Genomic DNA, 18671 nt, shown 5'->3' with positions numbered 1-18671 from the left:
TCTTTCCAACCATAGTCACCCATCGACTATGATCCTTCCGACCACTTTCGTATGCCGCGACTATGATCCTACTAATCAAACAAACAAGCCAACACTTTCTTTAAGCAACGGTCATGTCATTCTCCTACTATGTATTGTGTTATATACATTATATATTTGCTACATTGAGCCAGCACCCTCCTCTGAGGATGGGCATCATTTGTAATCAACCACCAATACTAGTAGACTCGTTTCAACTAGTTAGGACCTGTGGTTTTTTCATTTTTCATGGTTTTCCACATAAAAATTATTAGTGCCTCTTATTATTGATGCATCCATCTCTTCTATATGTTTGTGTGTTGATTTTTTGTATGAAGCTAGGACGACAAACTCTATGTTTCTTTATCGCAACGAATATTCATGGACGCAACAAATCTAATTGATGGAACTTCAATATCTTATTATCAATGCTACTAGATCAACGATCTAAGATGTGATATATTATGATCATTGATAAAAAAATTTGTTAATGATCATTATCAAATCATAAATTTCAAATTATAATTAGTCAAACGAAGCAGGAATAAATTGGTTGGTTTATCATCATCCCATCATAGATGAGTGCAATCTTAATCATTTGTTGTTAATAATAATGAGAAATATTCTAGGAATCTAATTATCCTCATAGAAACTAAAAATAGTTCCTAATTTAACTTCATGCAAAGAAAATTTTAAGAAGGGTAGGCATCCAAGTCTCACAAATCTTTTGAGCAATATCCGTTTCCATAATTTGTTTCGCATTTATTTATAATAAGGTGTATATCATTGCCATGAAAGTGTACCTATAATGAGACCTAAATCACAATCATTAATCGCAAGGCCTGAGCCACAATTCTCTCCTATGAGTCTTACATTAAATTCATAGCCTGAAATATTAACATCATAGCCATCATATACAATGTCAACTCAGCAACATGACCTACATTATAAGCATTAACCATGAGACCTACATAACTAACATCAATCACACTTGAGGCATATGCCACATTTGTGTTATATGAGATTTGCATTATGATTATCTCATGCATGCATGCACCATAGTCATCATATAATACCTACATTTTATAAAACATATATTATAACTTTTGATTGAATTATTAATTTTTGCTGCAAAATATCTCAAGAAACTCGCCTTGCAACTATCTCCTATAGGATCTATGCCATAGTAATTTCTTATAAAATTACACAATGGACATCACCTATAAAACTACATAGCAAGAATATGCTGCTACCATCTATCATAGGGCCTACGTGTAAAAAAAAAAAAAAAAAAAAACCTCAATGTTGTAATCAACTATAAGAAGGTTAACATTATAATCATCACTTGCAAGACATGCATCTTAAGAAGATATATGTCACATTGATAGCAAGTCTTGCACTACAATCTTCTACTCCTCGGCAATCTCTAATGAGATGTACACTGCACCCTTGTAATGTTTAAAGAGCAAAGTTGGAAGAGTTGTATATTTATCACTTTAAAAATATATCAGAGCTTCTATAAATCATCAATATAAATAATAATCAATAAAATAAACTAACAGTTACATACCTCAAAATATTATACTATATTCACTCCCCCCAAATCATTATATAATAATATCTATCTTATGGAGAATGTCATTTTCAAAATACAGACTATTACAACTAACTTTTATTCTATCCAGTGAACGTACGTAGAGGAAGGTTCGGTTTTAGGCAAAAAAGCGCCTGTACCGAGGTGTACCGAGTTTTTTCAAAAACTCGGTACATGCGCTTTTTTGCCTAAAACCTGTACCGAGGTGTACCGAGTTTTTTTTCAAAAAACTCAGTACAGACACTTTTTTTGCCTAAAACCGAACATTCCTCTGCGTACGTTCACTGGATAGAATAAAAGTTCCTATTACAACCCTCACTTAAAAGACGAATGAAATCCCAAGACTTACATCATAACCGTTAATTTTAAGACTTATGATGCATGTATACCTCACTTTTGATTGCAATCATCACTCATAAGACCTACACCATATTAATAGTTCCCACATAGTTATATCTAATTTCCCCATGAGCTTCTTTTATTAAACTTCCTTATATTAATTTGAGAGCCACCAATATATTGATTTTTTATAAATAAATATAAGTTATGCAATGAGTATTGGTCTAAGAATTTTTTATCTAAAATTTTTTGTTCCCCCTTCTTTAGATTTAAATAAGATAATATGTTAGAATATTCTGACATAAATTCTATTAAGATGTACTTAAAATTTATTAAATTAACTCTGAAATTAGTGCAATATATACACTTCAAATACAACAGTAATCTAAAAAAAAAATGCAATCATTTTTAAGCATATCTTAATATAATTTATATCAAATTTTATTTTCTACTATAATTTTTTTCTTATTAAAATGTTATGAAAATCAAGTTCGATCCTACTCTACTAACTTGATTTTTCATATTTAGTAAATATTTCTAAAATTTGCTAAAAAGCATTCTATGATTAAATACATCTTTCTTCTCGTGTATTAATTTTATAAAGCATAACATTAAAAACAAAGGCTTTTTTTTTTTTTATAAAATTCTTCGGTTTTATTTGGGACGATTTCTTACTATTTTTAAAGAAATTTTTTAGTTTTAAAAAACTGAAGCAATAGATTTCATTCTTAACTATTTTGTTATTGTTTTTTAAAGTTGTTACATCACGCGAAAATTATCTTAATCGGGCACGAATCTCGAGGCAAAAACTAGTTGAAAACTTCAAAAATTAATTTCGGGAGCATATGAACTCCGATTTCAGCGAGCTTACAGTCAAACTAGCTTTAATTAGAACTTGCTCAAAGAGCAAACAACGATCAACCATCGTATTAAAATCCGTAACATTTATGAAAATTTATGTTTCATCAATGAAGTATAAATTTCAGTACGTATTAATAGCGTTTTATTATTTATCACTGTTTTTTGGTAAAAATTTTGTATAGGTATTTTGTCCTTTCTGTTTGGACAGAATCTGCAATTTTCCAACGTATCTTGATTGCTTCAAAGCACTGATAAGGAAATACGATTAAAGAATAAAAAAAAAGTCTTACAGATCTTAGGTCAACATAGCAATTCAATATCACATGCACTTGACAAGCTCCAATTTATGGCCAAATATTTGGCTAGATTTCTTTCATGACTTGAAATTTTTCTTATATGAGAGAGTAGATGTACTACTTGCTTGGCCCAATTAAAGTGCCTAAATAAAAAGTTCTGGTTCATAATTTTGTCTTAATGTAGAGGAAGAGAGTGAGAGAGAGAGTGGGTGGGAAGAGAGGGAGGGAAGACCAAAGGAATTTCTTTTATTTCTTTTCTATTTGGCTTGGGATACAAAGAATTGGATTATAACTCAAATCAATCAATGCACTATTTGTAGATTAGAAATAACACCAATCTTAAAACTAGAACAAAATACAATTATCTCCATGCATCTTGGTCCAATTTTACAATGAATATCAAAGAACCAACTGTTTGCAAGAACTCGTGTATGGGGTGATCTAACCGGCTCCATGCACTAACTCCACGAGCAAATCCGTTGACCCGAGCCCAATCTTGCTTGCACTTGTCTTCCATTGCGTGTTCTGATTAATTGCTCTAACTCAGCTTTTGCACGTTCTAACTCACACACGCTTGTACTCCTCATTGTTCCACCCGTGATCCGCAAGCTCATGCCTTGAGCATTGCCCGCTCCTTCGCAACACACAGCGCTCCAGCACTAAGCACCCTCTAGCTCGTCCGTCTTCCCCGGGCACCCGTGTGTGCTCCGACTTGCGACATTACACGAGACACCAGTCTAATCCCGAGTCTGATGCCCGCTTCTTGCACATTCCTATGTGTAGCTGCCTCCCACATTATCTATAAAGAGTGCATCCAGCCCGCCTAATTTGACCTGCGGCAGTCCTGTAGCCACCTACGTCAACCCCTTTACTACATGAACTCCACTCGAAGCCTAGCCCACATGTAAAATCGTGCATCCAGCTACAGTGTATGGAGCCTGATCTTCTGCTCGTGCTCTCCCAGGAGCCCGCTCAAGCTTGCAATCACATGAGGCCAGGGTTGGCGCCACCTTCCTCCAGCCTCTACACTCTATGCCTGTCAGCCCGCGGTCACACGCGGGCATGGCTGGTGCATCCTTCCTCCTGCCTACACCTTGTGGTTGTCAGCCTATGCCCAACCCATGGCTCCTGAAGCACCCTGCATGCAAGTCTATTAGAACGCTCATCCGCTCGCATGTGTGGTGCTTGCCTGCGTTCTACGTGTGCCTCTGCTTGCGGGCTTATTACAACCCGCACCTAGGTCCAATCGTGTGCCCCGTGCAACCCTTCTCACGATCCCTTCCTTCACATGTCGCCTGACAATACCCGCGATTCTGCAAGCCCAGGACATGCCTTCCTCATACGAACATCGTATGCATTCGTGGCACACAATCTATCTACACCTTCGCCTCTCGTCTGGCCTTCGATTAACAAAATCTTGCTCCCGACTTCTATATGTACTATTCAATTATGACTCATGCGAACAAGCCCACGATCGGAGTTGCGCCTCCCATCCTGTCTGCCACATGTGAGCAAAATTGCAGTCTAAAGCCTGACCATTATGTCTTGTGCTTGAACAATTATGCATGAACACCCTAGTCTGCAGCACCGACAGCCTGTCCACCTCTTCTTGATTACAATAATATCTTCCTCCATCAAGATCGCCTCCATTAGGCATTGATACTGCTTGTTAAGAATTTTTTTAAGAGGAAAAAGAAGCTCCTTGAGCTTCTGAGGAGAGAGAGAGAGAGAGAGAGAGAGAGAGAGAGAGAGAGAGAGAGAGAGAGAGAGGGAAGAGGGGAGTTATTACACTTATTTATTGGCTTAATTCATATTTCAAGGAGCTTTTTCTATACAACATCCTATACATCTATATACAAGAAATGACATCGGTGTGGTGTTATACGAATCTACTTTACCTAAAATTGAACCAATCCTAATAATCTCCACCTTGGTCCAAGTTATACAATCAAAAGATTTAAGAATCACATGTTTGAAAGAATCTGCGCCTGCTGCAATCTGATCGGCTCCCTGCACTATCTCCATGAGCAAACATGTTAAACCAAGCCCAATCCTGCTTGCGCTCAGCCTCCACTGCGTGTTATGATCCACAGCTCTAGCTCGCATTCCCACGTGTTCTAACCAATGCACAACTTCACCCGTTGTTGTTCCTCCTGTGATCTGCAGGCTTGTGCCTTGTGCATTGCCCACTTTTGCATGCTTCTAGCCTAGGCATTTCTCCTACACAACACATCCATGATATAACATTACGCACACTCTATAAATCCCATCTTTCCCAAGCCCGAATGTGTGGTCTAACCTGCGACTTCGCACGAGCCACCCATTCGATCCTGAGCTCGACACCCACTTCTTTTAAACTTCTGCACGCAACTACCACCTACATGATCCATCCCGATGTTCTTGATTCATTGCTCCAATAAACCAAATTCGATGACCAGGCTTACTGATTTTCTTGTATTCCGACTTGAATGCTAAACCTTAAAATATCTAAATAGATCTTTAATCAAGAATATGATCCTGAATTTGTGTCCTTCAACCCACCTCTCACACACGGTTAACCTGCCTCTTGCCCGACGATCACTAATCTGTGCCAACCAGCCCGGGGCCCACCTTCCACTATGATCTACTTCCACTCGAAGCCCCACTCTGATCCGCGTGCTTATGATCCAGATTTTCCTGTCTCAGCTTCTCACACTCAATTTTTTTGATTTTATCTTCTAGGTTCACATACTTGTGAGTGTTTGCCCATGCTTGTCCATGTCGGATCCCACATGTACTCTCACAGCACGCTCACACGGCTCCATTCCAGTACTACGGCCTGTGATCCCTCGTGTGCTCCATGCACTCTAGATCGTGGCACCATACCTCCCGTGCTCCAGCATGACTTTCCCATGTGAACCCACTCAGGCGATTCGTGTGCATCTTTGGTTGTCCGAGCCTCCACCCACATCTTGCTTCTTCTCACTCATCGGCCTTGTTTGAATCCTCCACACACGCATATGTGGCTGACTTCGATCCTTCTGATCTGATTCACGCAACAAGTCGTGCATGTTTTTAGCCTCCATCCGTGCAACCCAGGCCCTGCACCTACACAAGACTGCGCTCCACACAACCAACTCGCCTTGCCTGCATGTTGATTGTGATTTCGGTCGTTGTCTGCTCTCCTTTTACAATATCATCTTCCTCCTTCCTCGAGACCAACTCATGGAGGATCTGATACCAATTGTTATGCAATTCTTGGAGGAAGAAGAGAGGTTTCTTGAATGTAGAGGAAGAGAGGGATAGAGAGAGTGGGAAGGAAGAGAGGTAGAAAAGAGCACATGCATTTCTTTTATCTTTTCTAATTTGCTTGTGATACAAAGGATTGGATTACAACCCACATCAACCTATGCACTATTTGTAGACTAGAGATTGATGTGGTGTCTTGCGGAGCAACACTAATTCTAAAACTGAACCAAAATACAATAATTTTAATTCACACTAACATGATAACGAACAATTACTTCTATTTTTTAATTAATTATTGTGTCCAAATATCACAACATAAGAGACTGATTTGAAGCTCGAGAGAACATGTAGAGTAGCAATCAGTTGATTAATCTAGACATAATAATAAATTGAGTTTGAGTGACTCAGCTTAAACTCTTAATCGAAGATTTAAATTTATGTTCTAGCTAAGTTCGAGTTGAATCAACATTATTCAATTTTGAATTGAGTTGAATTAAATTTATTAATTTTATAAATATATTTAATCACTATTATTGATATAAAATATTTAAAATATATTAAATTAAAATTGTAAAAATGTATTACAATGAGTATATTATACCACAAATTAATTTTGAAATGAACCGATTTTTTTATTAAAAAAAGTGCTATCTTCTAGCAAGAAAATATCGATTTTAATTTAAAGTTCGGTAAATTTTAATTAATTATCAAATAAATTATGAGTCATGAATATAAGCATTAGAGGGGTGGTGGTGGGCCTTATGCTCATGAGTGCGTTTCGAGCAGTCATAACTCTGTCCGCAGATGGTGATGGTGCAAGCGGTCATCTTATGTGCTTTCAATTCGAGTTAACCATCAAATTCGCAATAAATAAATAAATATAACAATACATTTAGTATTATATCCTTTCTGACCTTGTATTAACCGGTTCTCTTCGCGGTTTGTCGCTCTGTTAGGGTTTTTCTCGTTTGCTAACCCTACCCGACTCCCGTGTCTTGAGGAGGACTCCGCCTTCGGGATGTCTCATACATACACTACATATGCAAGACTCGAATTCAAAATTCAAAATCTCTTGGCTGATAGCTAGCTCCCAACCAGCAAACCTGAGTCGCATTTTTAACAATTTTTTAAATTATGACATATGAGATTAGTAATGAAATTCTAGGAAAAAATATTTATTTTTATTGTGTTAGAGATTTCATATCGATAGAGAATAACAACATATAAATATATAAAAGAGAAGAATGTAGGAAAATTTTGAATTTGTATGCAGAAAATTTTTAAAGAAAAAAAAAAAAAACACAAGTTATAGATCAATTGAAATAATCTATAATATTTTGAAGATATAGAAGTTTCTCTTATTTATAATTGGACAAGATTAAAAATTTAGAAGCACTAATTATTTGGTCTTATTTTACTTGCGGTAGAGATTATGGCAGAGATAGTAAATGAATTATGATAGCAAACATACAATGTTTGTTAGATAATGAAGATCAGATGATGGCGTTTAAATGATGATTGGACAATAGTGATAAGACAATGATGGTCGAATGATAGAGAATTGATTATAATGATCGATTAACCATGACAATCGGCGGCCAAGAGCAGTCACGCGTGGACTCGCGGTTACGAGGGCAGGCTACGCGCGGTCACACGGGCAGGCAACCGCGACACGACTCCGTCTCGGGCAGGCTACGCGCGGTCAAGTGGGGCAGTTTCCGGGTCATTTCAAGGTTTCTTGGTCAACCCGAACCCGACCCGGTTTTGCAAACGAGTCGATTATCCGGACCCTAACCCAACCCGCTTCGGGTTATGGTCAAACCAAACCCGAAATTTTTGGGTCAGGTTCGGGTCGGATCCAATATTGACACCCCTTATATATATATATATATATTTGAAAGAGTCGTTTATTTATATTTGTAAACTCTATCTAACTCTAACATTTTTCAATCTCTTTTTTATTACTTAATTAATGTGTTACATCAACTAAATGATTTGTTCAAAGAGCATCTATAACATACCTCAGACTTTGTATGAAATATGACTAAGTTTATTACGAGATTATATTTAATTTATTTTATTGAATAAATTATATCATAATATTTTGGTATAAATTTAATACGCCACCTAAAATCATATTGTTTGTGCATGAATCTAGAGGTATATTCAAATTGAAAATTTTCAAAATTAATTTTGGGACTGTATGAAACCCGATTTTAACAAACATATTGTCAAATTGAACATCTCGAAGAGGCAAACTCAATAACACTAAAATCGGTCCAATTCGAGCCCAAATGGGTCCAAATTGGGAGCTCGAAGCTTATTTGAAATGTTCGAAGGATGACCAAATGATATCCAAATATGATATGCTTAAAATCGAATCAAGCGGCCCAACGAGACGAATCTAACGAGCCTAAGATTGTTGAATTTCGACATCATTAAGGCACTTAAGCATTTGAAAAATGCTATGTCATCAAACTTTTGCTTGACAACCGACCGCCATCAAACTTCCACATGACCATTGTCGGACCACCGCCTGGCCGCTAACCACCGTCAGACTTCCACCCGACCACTCATAGCCGCAGCACTTTTACCCGACCATCGTTAGACCACTGCTTGGCAGCCGAAAGTCATCATACTTTCGTTCAACCATCATTGGACCGTCATCCGGTTGTTGACAACTTTTGGACTACCACCTGACCATCGACCATCGTCGAACTTCCACTTGACCATCGTCGGACCACCACCCGTCATCGCTGGATCTCTGCCCGCGGCTAACCATTATTGGTCCTCCAATGGGCTGACAAGTATGGTCCCTACGATCACTACCGTAATTGCCTACTAGAGTCCCTCAGACCATCGTCACCCACCGACTAAGGTCCCTCCGACCTCCATCGCCAACTCATTACAGTCCCTCCTACCTCCGTCGCCGGCATACTATAATCCTTCAGACCATCGTTGACCGCCGACTACAGTATCTCCGTCCACCATCACCTGCCTACTATAGTCTCTCCAACCACATTCGCTTGCCTACTATGGCCCCTCTAACCACCTTATCTTTCGACTATAGTCCCTCTGATCTCTATTGCCCAAATACACCCCTATCAACCAAATGAATAGGCCCATGGCTCCCTTATCATTGGGTTCTTCTTACCCAACTATATAATGTGCTCTATATGATACATTTAAGTCCATGCCTTCCTCCCGTGGAAGGGAACCATTTGTAATCTACTACAAATACTAGTGAAATCATTTTAACTGAGTCAAGCCCTATGTTTTTTCCCCTTTTTAGTGGTTTCCAGTAAAAATCTTAGTCACTTATGACTATCGCACTCATATCTTTATTTATTTATGTGCTCGATCTTCGTACAAAACTACGAAGCTGAACACCATATCTCTCTACCGCCACAAATTTTTTGGTCCGCAACAAAGTTAAATCAGCATTAATATATTATTATTATTATTATTGAATCAAAATATTATAACAATCATTATAAAATTTATGAGATTAGAGGCATAATATTTTTTCTAATCACGAATTCTTTCACTCTTTATTTTTAAATTAAAAAAAAAAAAAACTATGGAGGAATCAGATCAGGACCACACCGCCAAGCTTACTTTCACTGTGTGTTCTTATCATTCAAAAGAAGACAAAGACAAAAATGCGCATTCTGGAGAGAAAAAGCTGACCCAGATTCCCATATGCTTCGTCACTCTTCTGACAAAATGATGTAAAGCCACTAGCAATCAATGGAGCCGGCAACAAAGTTTGATTGTTCATTCGACATTTGCCTCGTTAAATAGTTTGAATCTAATTAATTTTCATCAGCTCATTTATTTAATTAACAATTTGACACTAAAAATTAATAAATTTAATTATATATTTTATTTATTTATTTATTTTTACCACTATTATTCAACTATATCGAAAAACAATATTTGAGTTCACATAGGATGTAATCGAGTAGAGCTGAGTTCGAGCCATGATTTGATCTTAAGCTTAATTATTTAATCGTGTCCGAATTTTATTCAACAAGTTTGAGCCTACTCAAAAGTTGGCTGATACTCATCGAGTCTTAGGGTGGTTGGTAGGCCAGCACAGTTGGAACCCTCAATAATACTTTGCACTTATTTAAACTTGCACCTGAAATCGAAGAGACCTGTTCAGACCGAGCGCGCGAGGCGCGAGCAGAGAGATACGCCCGTGAAGAACCACACGGTGGGGCTCGCTTTGGTGCACGGGCCCCAGCCTACCCAATAACCCGCCAGCGGGTTCGATCCCTCAAGAGCCGCCGTCTCAAACTTCGTCTGCAACTCTAGAGAGAGAGAAGGGAGGAAAATAGAGCGATAGAAGTTTGGTATTTCTTGCCTGTGGCTGCAAGCTTGGAGAGAAGCCCCAAGTAGCGCAAGGGAGATGCAGAACCCTTCCCCTCCTCCTCCTTGCTCTTGAGGTACCCTTTACTCTTCCCTCCAGATCGCTTCTGTTCGACGCCTTTTGCATAGATTTTTTTTTTTGGCTGCATTAATGGCTCGCGATTTTTGCCTGAAGATCGAGTAGGTTTGAACTTGATATCTTGGCTTTGTATAATAATGAGTTCTAGAGTAAAATAGGGAGTTAAAGTGGGATAAGTGTCTGTTTTCTTCTTGTATCAGTTGCTTTATGGATGGGCTCCGAAAGAGGGCTTTGTATACCTTTCTTTTCTATTGTAAATAGGAGGCCAAGATGGGGCTTCTTCTCGTTTCAGCATTATAATCCTTTTGTAAATCGTCAAGATTTTTAACTATGTAGTTTTTTTCAGGAAGCTTAGAATAATTGCAGGTTTCATTCCCGATTTACTTTATCTGAAATTGCCTCCTGATCTTGTTGCTAATTATTCTGAATCGACACTGTAATTTTTTTTTCCCTTAAGATTCAAATGTCTATGTAGTTATATTTGTCTCTACATTTTTGTAGGAGATAAATCTTGCCAAATGATTTATGAAAAATTATAATGGAGGCTTCTCAATAAGATTCGGCAATGAAGCAGTATTTACATATGTAACTAGTTTGAAGAGCTCAATCAGACCTTTGCACCCATCATGCATTCAAGCTTGTACCCTGAACCGTCTGAAGATGGAGAAACCACTAAGTTAAATTGTGAGACGACGGTAAAAAATGCTTCAGTTCAGGCACAGCTGCCCTCTAAATTTTTTAATGAGAGATTAGCAACGCCCAGGGTTAGATGTGCAGTTGATGTTGATGAAGCCAGGCCCTTGAGATGTAGGAGGTCATCACGGAGGCCTCGTTCAGATCGTTATACAACGGAAACTGAGGTTTTGGCTTCGGCATCATCATCAGGAAACCGTCCGAAACCATGGCCAAGTAGAAAAGGAGCTGAGGTAGAAGAGCTGGTTAAATACATGTCAAGCGTCCCATGTTATCTCCAGCGCATAGAGAAGGGAGAAAATGTCCAGGAAAAAGCACTAAATTTTGGTGTTATTGATTGGAGGCGACTTGAGAAATGGACAAGTAGCCAGAAGAAAGATCAGAAAATTTTGGTTTCTTCTGCTATAAACTTGGCGGAGTCTTCATCTCTTTTTACAAATCAAACATGCTCGTATTCTGGTTGTAGCAATAGCAACTCTCCTATTCAAAGGCAGCAAACCTCTTGTAGAAGTAGTAGCAACTCGCCTGCTGAAAGGAAACGAACGCTTTCTTTGGATGGTAACTGGGACCGGTCTCCTAAGTCAAGAACTTCAACAGAAAGCAGATCACTTTGGTGCAGTCATGAAAAATTTCCCGAATCCAAGCATGAATACGGAACGTCAATGCAGATTGCAGCAGGTAGCTCGATAGAGAAAGAGAAGCCTAAAAGCTGCGATCAGCAAAGTTCTAATCATGATGGGCGCTTCCGTGATAAACGGTTTAGTTGTGAAAAAAGTAAAACTTTGGTTGGAATGCGTGGTGATAGAAAGGCAATGGAAGTTTGCAACAGCTTATCTGGAAAACTACCTCAAAAATATTCCCACCAAAGCAGTGTGTCGCGTGAGCTTCTACAATCCGGTCTTCTCTCTTCTATGTTCCAGAGTGACCAGTCTGATTTGGGTTCTACTGCTCTTCCGACAAAGAATGGAGTCACTTCCACTAAATTTATGACCATAAATGAGGAAGTTAAACAGATCGGCAAATCTTCTGGGAATTATATGTTTAACACAGATGATCAATCAAGTAATCAGAAAGTGGAAGGCATCAGTGGAGGAAGAAAAGAGCCTTTGCCTAAGCTTTCCTCTGCTTCTGGTCTGAAATGGCTGAATCGAAGCTCGAGTTTGAAAGACGTCTCATCAAGCCATCAGCTGAAAGATACCAATGGTTTAGATATTTCTGATGACAAAGGGAGAAGCAACAGCAGAGGAAGACGAAGCCCATTGAGGAGAATACTAGATCCACTGCTTAAATTCAAATATGATGGTAATTCTGGGCCAATTGCAAGCTCACCAATCCAATTTTCCCAAGAACATCGTCTTAACAATAGTGTTTCATCTGGAAAAGAATCAACCTCACTGTATGCGATGCAGAAATCATCTGATGCTAGCATTGTTTATTCCAATACCCAGATGCCTATTACTTCCCATAGTTTACTTCAGGATGAGAAGTATAGCGTAACAATGAGGCAAGCTCTTGTGAAGCTTGCTTGGAAGAAAGGACAGCCATTATTTATGTTCTCAGCCAATGACGACAGTGTACTTGTAGCCTCCATGAGAAGAACAAACAGATTGGGCAAGGAGGATTCTGGTGGTATTTATACAATAGTTACGGCTGAAGAACATAAGAAGAAAGGTGGGATCTGGATTGGCCTGGGCAGGAGTGGAAAACCGAATTTACTTTATGATGTAGTAGGACGTATGGAAGTTTCATGTTCCATGCTGTCTAGTTCTGATTCTAAGAACCTTGAGTTCTCCAGACAATTTGTTTTGGTTAGTGACGAACTCTTACCAAACCAAGGATGCATCGATTCGGAGCAAAGTAGCCAACTTGCTGCCATAGTTGTTAAAGCTCAATGTAAAAATTTGAACGGCTCTATTTATAAAGTCTTAAGCAGGGACCCAGAGTTTGAGAACCTAGCGCTGGAAAAACTCTCTTCCCTCTATATAGAGAGTTTGCAAGTAGAGAAATATCCTGAATATTCAAGAGCTTGTAGTATCTCAGCCATTCTCCCTATTGGGATCCATGGTTTCTCGGATTTAGGAAAGCCATCAACTCTAATTGAAAGATGGAAATCAGGAGGTTCTTGTGATTGTGGAGGATGGGATGAGGGTTGTAGGCTCACAGTTCTTGCTGACAGTCTTCATGAGATGAAGGTTGCTAGTTCAGTCGAAGTATGTCCAACAACTGATGGCTTTCGCGACATTGAATTATTCATCCAGGTATCCATTCAGAGTGGTCTGTTCATTGGTATATTGTCAATTACACTATTTCGAAACATCAATATTTTAATTGCTTTAATTTGCTCATTTTCAGGGAGGGAAAGCAGATAACAAATATGCTTTTCGCATGATAGCTTTCAAAGAGGGTCTTTACACCGTGGAGTTTGGTTCATCAATTACTTCATTGCAGGCTTTTGCAATTTGCATTGCTACTCTACACTGCAAAAATTCTATTGATGAGGATCCCCTATATGAGAACTATCCAAAGATGAATTCCATGCAAAACAATGGAGGCCCAACCAGCTATGAACCACACCATCCACCTTTTTCTCCTGTTGGTAGATCTTAGCTGCCTCGGATTGCCTTCTACCATGGCTTGTGATCCATCCTATCCATGCTGAATTTCCTGTTTGATGGACATAAAACTCTTTATCAATAACTAGCTGGTCTTGGAATGAAAAGGATTTGCACAGGATAAGGTAATACCGAGTGACCCCTTCTTGTTTGTATCAATATTGCAAGCAGTAGTGGAGTTTTAAATTCATTAGTAATAATGATGTATAAACATCTTAAGTGCAAGTGTACATTTAAGCAATCTGTTTATTATTTTCTGAAGAATAGCTACACGACAGAATTTGCTTCTCTTTTGTAACTGGCGACACTAGATAAATATATAAAAATGGCACACTAGCATATTTAGCTAGTCGCTTATTATTTTCTCCCACCATTTAGCCTACAAATTATCTTCTTGAATGTACTACTCCCTCTCTCTTGGCTCTACTAGGGCTTCCTTCCTTAATTGGCAGAGTGGCTGTTTTCTTCTCCTTTCCCTCTTCCCCTTCTCTTCTTGCTATTTTTACCCCTAGTTGGCATTGGTATATTGGGATACTAAAATTGAGATGTTATTATGGATCTGACATCCCCCTCCCCTCTTTCTAGGTATCAACCTTTGTCCTCTCATCTTTAGGCCTATGATCTTCATTTCCTTTCTTAGGGGCAATTGGGTGCTTTCCTATGTTGTTCATTACTTAATGTCTTCAAGTTGTTTGGAGTGTGGATCGTGCTTTGTTGGAGTTTTGTTTGATGCAAGGTTTTCCAAGTGTTTCATAACGGTGTTTGCAGATAATATCTGCCCATTCTCATCCTCCTTTTCAAAAGTTTAGATTTGATGTTCTTTTTAAGAGGTTGTTGGGAAGTATAACCACATAGTGAAACAAACAAGAAAAAATAAAAGTGCAAGAAAGAAGAAAGAATATCAGGATTTAACATGAAAAAATATGAAATTAGGAAAAAAACTTGGAGCCACATCACACAAAGAAATCCACTATGAAAATTTTGAGAAATTTTACGGATCTCTCTTTCATGCTGTCTTTATCTCTCTTTGCTTCACACACTAATTTTCTCAAAAAAGATAAGAGGCTGACTTAAAAATATCTGAAGGCTGCAACGCTTCAAATGAAATGAAAAGGGAGGAAAGAAAAATTGCTCAACTAGACTAGCAGCGCCACAACACATGGGGTTGAAGAGCCACAATGTACTACTCTTTGTCTCTAGCCTGAGCCTAAAGCGTTGCAACATTCTAGTATATAGCGTTGCGGTGCTCTACTTCTCTACAAACAAGATTTTTTTTTCTTTCTGAGCTTAACCTCGAGCAAGGGGAACACCGCCCCTGCGACTCCAAACGAGTTCCTCGTCGGGCTTGAGTTAATAGTACAAACTGATCGATCAACATAATCAGGTTCCACACACAACTAATGGAGGTTTGATTTTGCACAAACATTGACATCCATCATTGACAAATATTCACCATCCCTTTTAGGGCTGATGCTTGCAATCACCACCAAAGTTAAAGTCCATGGTTGCCACCAAACATTGTATCCATCAGCACCAATAAGGCTATTATCTATCGTAGGGGTGCCAATTTCGGATCATGGGTCCGATTCGGGTCGAACTCGGAACTGACTCGGGTTCAAACGGGTCGACCCTAACCCGGCCCGGGTAGGTAAACGGGTCGAAATTCGAACACTGACCCGAAACGGGAACGCGCGGACGTGGGAGCTGACACGGGTGAAGCGGACGCGAGTGGCGGGGCAGGTGCGCGGGGCAGGCGCGCGGGCAGCCGCACTGGCAAGCAGGCAATGGCACGGGCAAGGGGCGAGCAGGAGGCAGGCAGGTCCTCGGGCAGCCGAGCAGTCATCTCAAACGGGTTTCTTAGTTGACCCGGCAACCCGTCGGGTCAACTCGAACCCGACCCATTTTTCAAACGGGTCGAATTCGGGAACTTGAACCCGACCCATTTTTGAAACGGGTCGGGTCTAACCCGAAGAATCCGGGTCGTATTCGGGTCGAGTTTTCGTGCCGTGTCAAATATTGACACCCCTAATCTATTGTTGACAATGAGACTAACACCCACAATTGGCTCTAATGCAATTGTCATTCATTACTAGTAGTACTAATGCATTCTATTGCCAACAATACCTATGCTGGCAATCATCACCAAGGCGATAACCCATTATCAACACTAAGTATAATGGTCACCATCACTAATAATGCTGACTCCTGCTATCGCCACTCGGGTGTTGTCTACTGCCACCATTAGCATTGGCGCCCGCATCATCAGCAAGGCTAACTTCATCACAACGAGCACTAACACAAGCCATTAAGGTTGATTATTGATAAAGAGAATGATGAAACCACAAAAAATATGTGAATTGTATTGATAATGATATTTAAGCTATAGTTCTTGGTATACATATGATAATTAACTATAATATTCTGTTTTAAACAACACAAATAAAAGTGGAGAGTATACTATATAACAGTAAAAGGAATAAAGTTGATATTAAGGTCATGGATAAGCTTAAGTGGTATGATGTCCTCTAGAATACAATGATCCACATCAATTGGTCTCCTCTTCTATGTGAAGAATGACTAATTCATTCATATAGGATAATTAGTAATTATACCACTAATAATCTCTTGACAACTCTGATGCTTTAAGCCATCTATTGCTATCATTGAATCATCTTTGATATTTCATATCTATTATATAATATTAATGCCTTCACCATTTGCAAGGGAGAGAATCTTCTGTAACATACAACTGCTACTAATTTCATCATTTCAATTAGATTAGGCTCCATTGTTTCCTCTTTTTTAGTTTTTCCATGCAAAAAAAATCTTAAGTATCTTATGAGTAGACTTTTAAACCAATTGAGCTGCATTTGATGAAGTTTGGGATGGTGCAGAAATGTAACGAAAAATTTAGATATGCATTCTCTTCTAAACAAACAATTCAAGCTAAAGAATCATATATGATATTCTTTTAGGTTTCGTTTGGGACGGCTTTCTTATTGTTTCTTAAAGCAACTTTTCAGTATAATTTTTTTTAATTTTTAAACTAGAAAATTGTTTTAAAAAGTAATAAAAAAAGCCGTCTCAAACAAAGCCTTAGTTTACAAGCTGTAAGTTAAGATGGTGTTCCATTGTTCTTCGATTCCAGATCTAGATCAAAAGCCTGCTTATAATTTCAATAAATCTGTGTTGCTAGTATTAACGTACATAGAAAAATTATTATACTTTCATTTTTTTTTTTTGGGACATTTAGGTTAATTAAGGCAAATTCAGATACACATCACATACAGAAGATTCAAAACATAAGACCTCTTATTTGATAATCTAAGCTCTCAAAAAATAGGTCAAGATTAGCTGTGTCTCTCATTCCATTTCATTAAAATAAGCAGAGAATCCGCCTACTGAGCCTATGAAGCATAGAAATAGCCCGCTAAGCCTAAAGTTTCTTTGTATTTAACAACGAAAAATAGCAACATATAGCTCACTGGATGAGCCTTGGCTTCTATGCATCTATACATAGCTTGTGTTGTTATCATTGGATTCCTCATCAAATGCTTTCAAAGATTCTGCTATGGAAGGACATTTAATCTTATAGATTTAAGGAATCATGCAAAGTATTCTCCTTTGATAAAGCTCTTTTAATGTGCTATGCTTCTTCATGGAGTGGGGACTTTGTGGGTTTTTGACAAGACTTTGCTTTGTAATGGAAGCACTTTCTTCTTTTATTTTTTTTAATTTTGTGTACTAATATCGGAAGCAAAGTTCTTTTCTTGGGAAGCTCAACGTGCATTTGTCTCTAGCTCCTAGCTTTCTTGCTTCATGGAGAGCAATTATTAGGTCCTTTCACTGGATGTAGAGGAAGGTTCAGTTTTAGGCAAAAATAGGTCAAAAAGTGCAAATACCGAGTTTTTTGAAAAACTCGGTATTTTTTCAAAAAACTCGGTATTTGCACTTTTTTAGGCAAAACCGAATCTTCCTCTAGGTCCTTGCACCGGACCAAATAAAAGTTCCTTCATGGGGGCTCAAAAAACACAGTTACTATTTCTAGATAACTAAGCTTTATCATGAAAAATATATAATTAACAAAAGTGATTAGATGGTAGGAAGTGATTATATATTACATGTGCTATTGGTATAGATGAAAATTTAGAATGGAATTTTTTGTGTTGCTCATGTTTTATACAATGATCAATTGGCCAATTTTCTATTTGCCTCAATATATTTTCTACTTAAAAATATTAGATAGTTTAGGGTAATGATTTGTGAAATTAATCTTATTTATTCAATTTAAGTAAGGCTATGTGTTTATAACTAAAATAATGTAGTACTTTTTGTGGGCTAGCGTGGCAATAGATTGAATTTTTGCACCTTAGTTTTGTACGAATGTTCATTCTTTTTTATTATCTGTGTGTTGGATATTCGTGAAAAGCTGACACGCAAAAGTTCAATCTCCATCTCATTTTAGCACATAACAGTACTTAAGAAATGAAAACTTTAACTAAGAGAGAGAGAGAGAGGCTATAATATATATTAAATGATGTGTTAAATTTAGTGGACTCGTTCTTGTGCCCCAATAA

The 18671-nt window shown here is 38.3% G+C and overlaps 1 protein-coding gene across 2 annotated transcripts; it reads left to right on the top strand.

Annotated features, from left to right (window-relative positions):
• The first annotated feature begins 10607 nt into the window (after nt 1-10607).
• LOC110114183 lies at nt 10608-14462 on the top strand. Of its 2 annotated transcripts, XM_028696205.1 has the most exons (4): nt 10608-10787; nt 11291-13740; nt 13835-14123; nt 14199-14462. In XM_028696205.1, the coding sequence occupies exons 2-3, from the start codon at nt 11416-11418 to the stop codon at nt 14087-14089; spliced, it is 2580 nt and encodes an 859-aa protein (XP_028552038.1). In that variant the 5' UTR covers nt 10608-10787; nt 11291-11415; the 3' UTR covers nt 14090-14123; nt 14199-14462. The 2 variants fall into 2 exon arrangements, with proteins under 2 accessions (XP_028552038.1, XP_020702628.1); XM_020846969.2 differs by having other exon boundaries at nt 13835-14462.
• The last annotated feature ends 4209 nt before the right edge of the window (nt 14463-18671 follow it).

The sequence above is a fragment of the Dendrobium catenatum genome, unplaced genomic scaffold, assembly GCF_001605985.2.
Source record: "Dendrobium catenatum unplaced genomic scaffold, ASM160598v2 fragScaff_scaffold_716, whole genome shotgun sequence".
Classification (NCBI taxonomy): domain Eukaryota; kingdom Viridiplantae; phylum Streptophyta; class Magnoliopsida; order Asparagales; family Orchidaceae; genus Dendrobium; species Dendrobium catenatum.
The sequence above is the reverse complement of the archived record's forward strand: the minus strand, read 5'-3'. Positions and strand labels throughout refer to the sequence as shown.

Coding starts and splice junctions, on each gene's coding strand:
- LOC110114183 (XM_028696205.1), top strand. CDS start 11,416: ATGCATTCAAGCTTGTACCCTGAACCGTCTGAAGATGGAGAAACCACT. Junction 13,741..13,834: donor ACATTGAATTATTCATCCAG/GTATCCATTCAG, acceptor GCTCATTTTCAG/GGAGGGAAAGCAGATAACAA.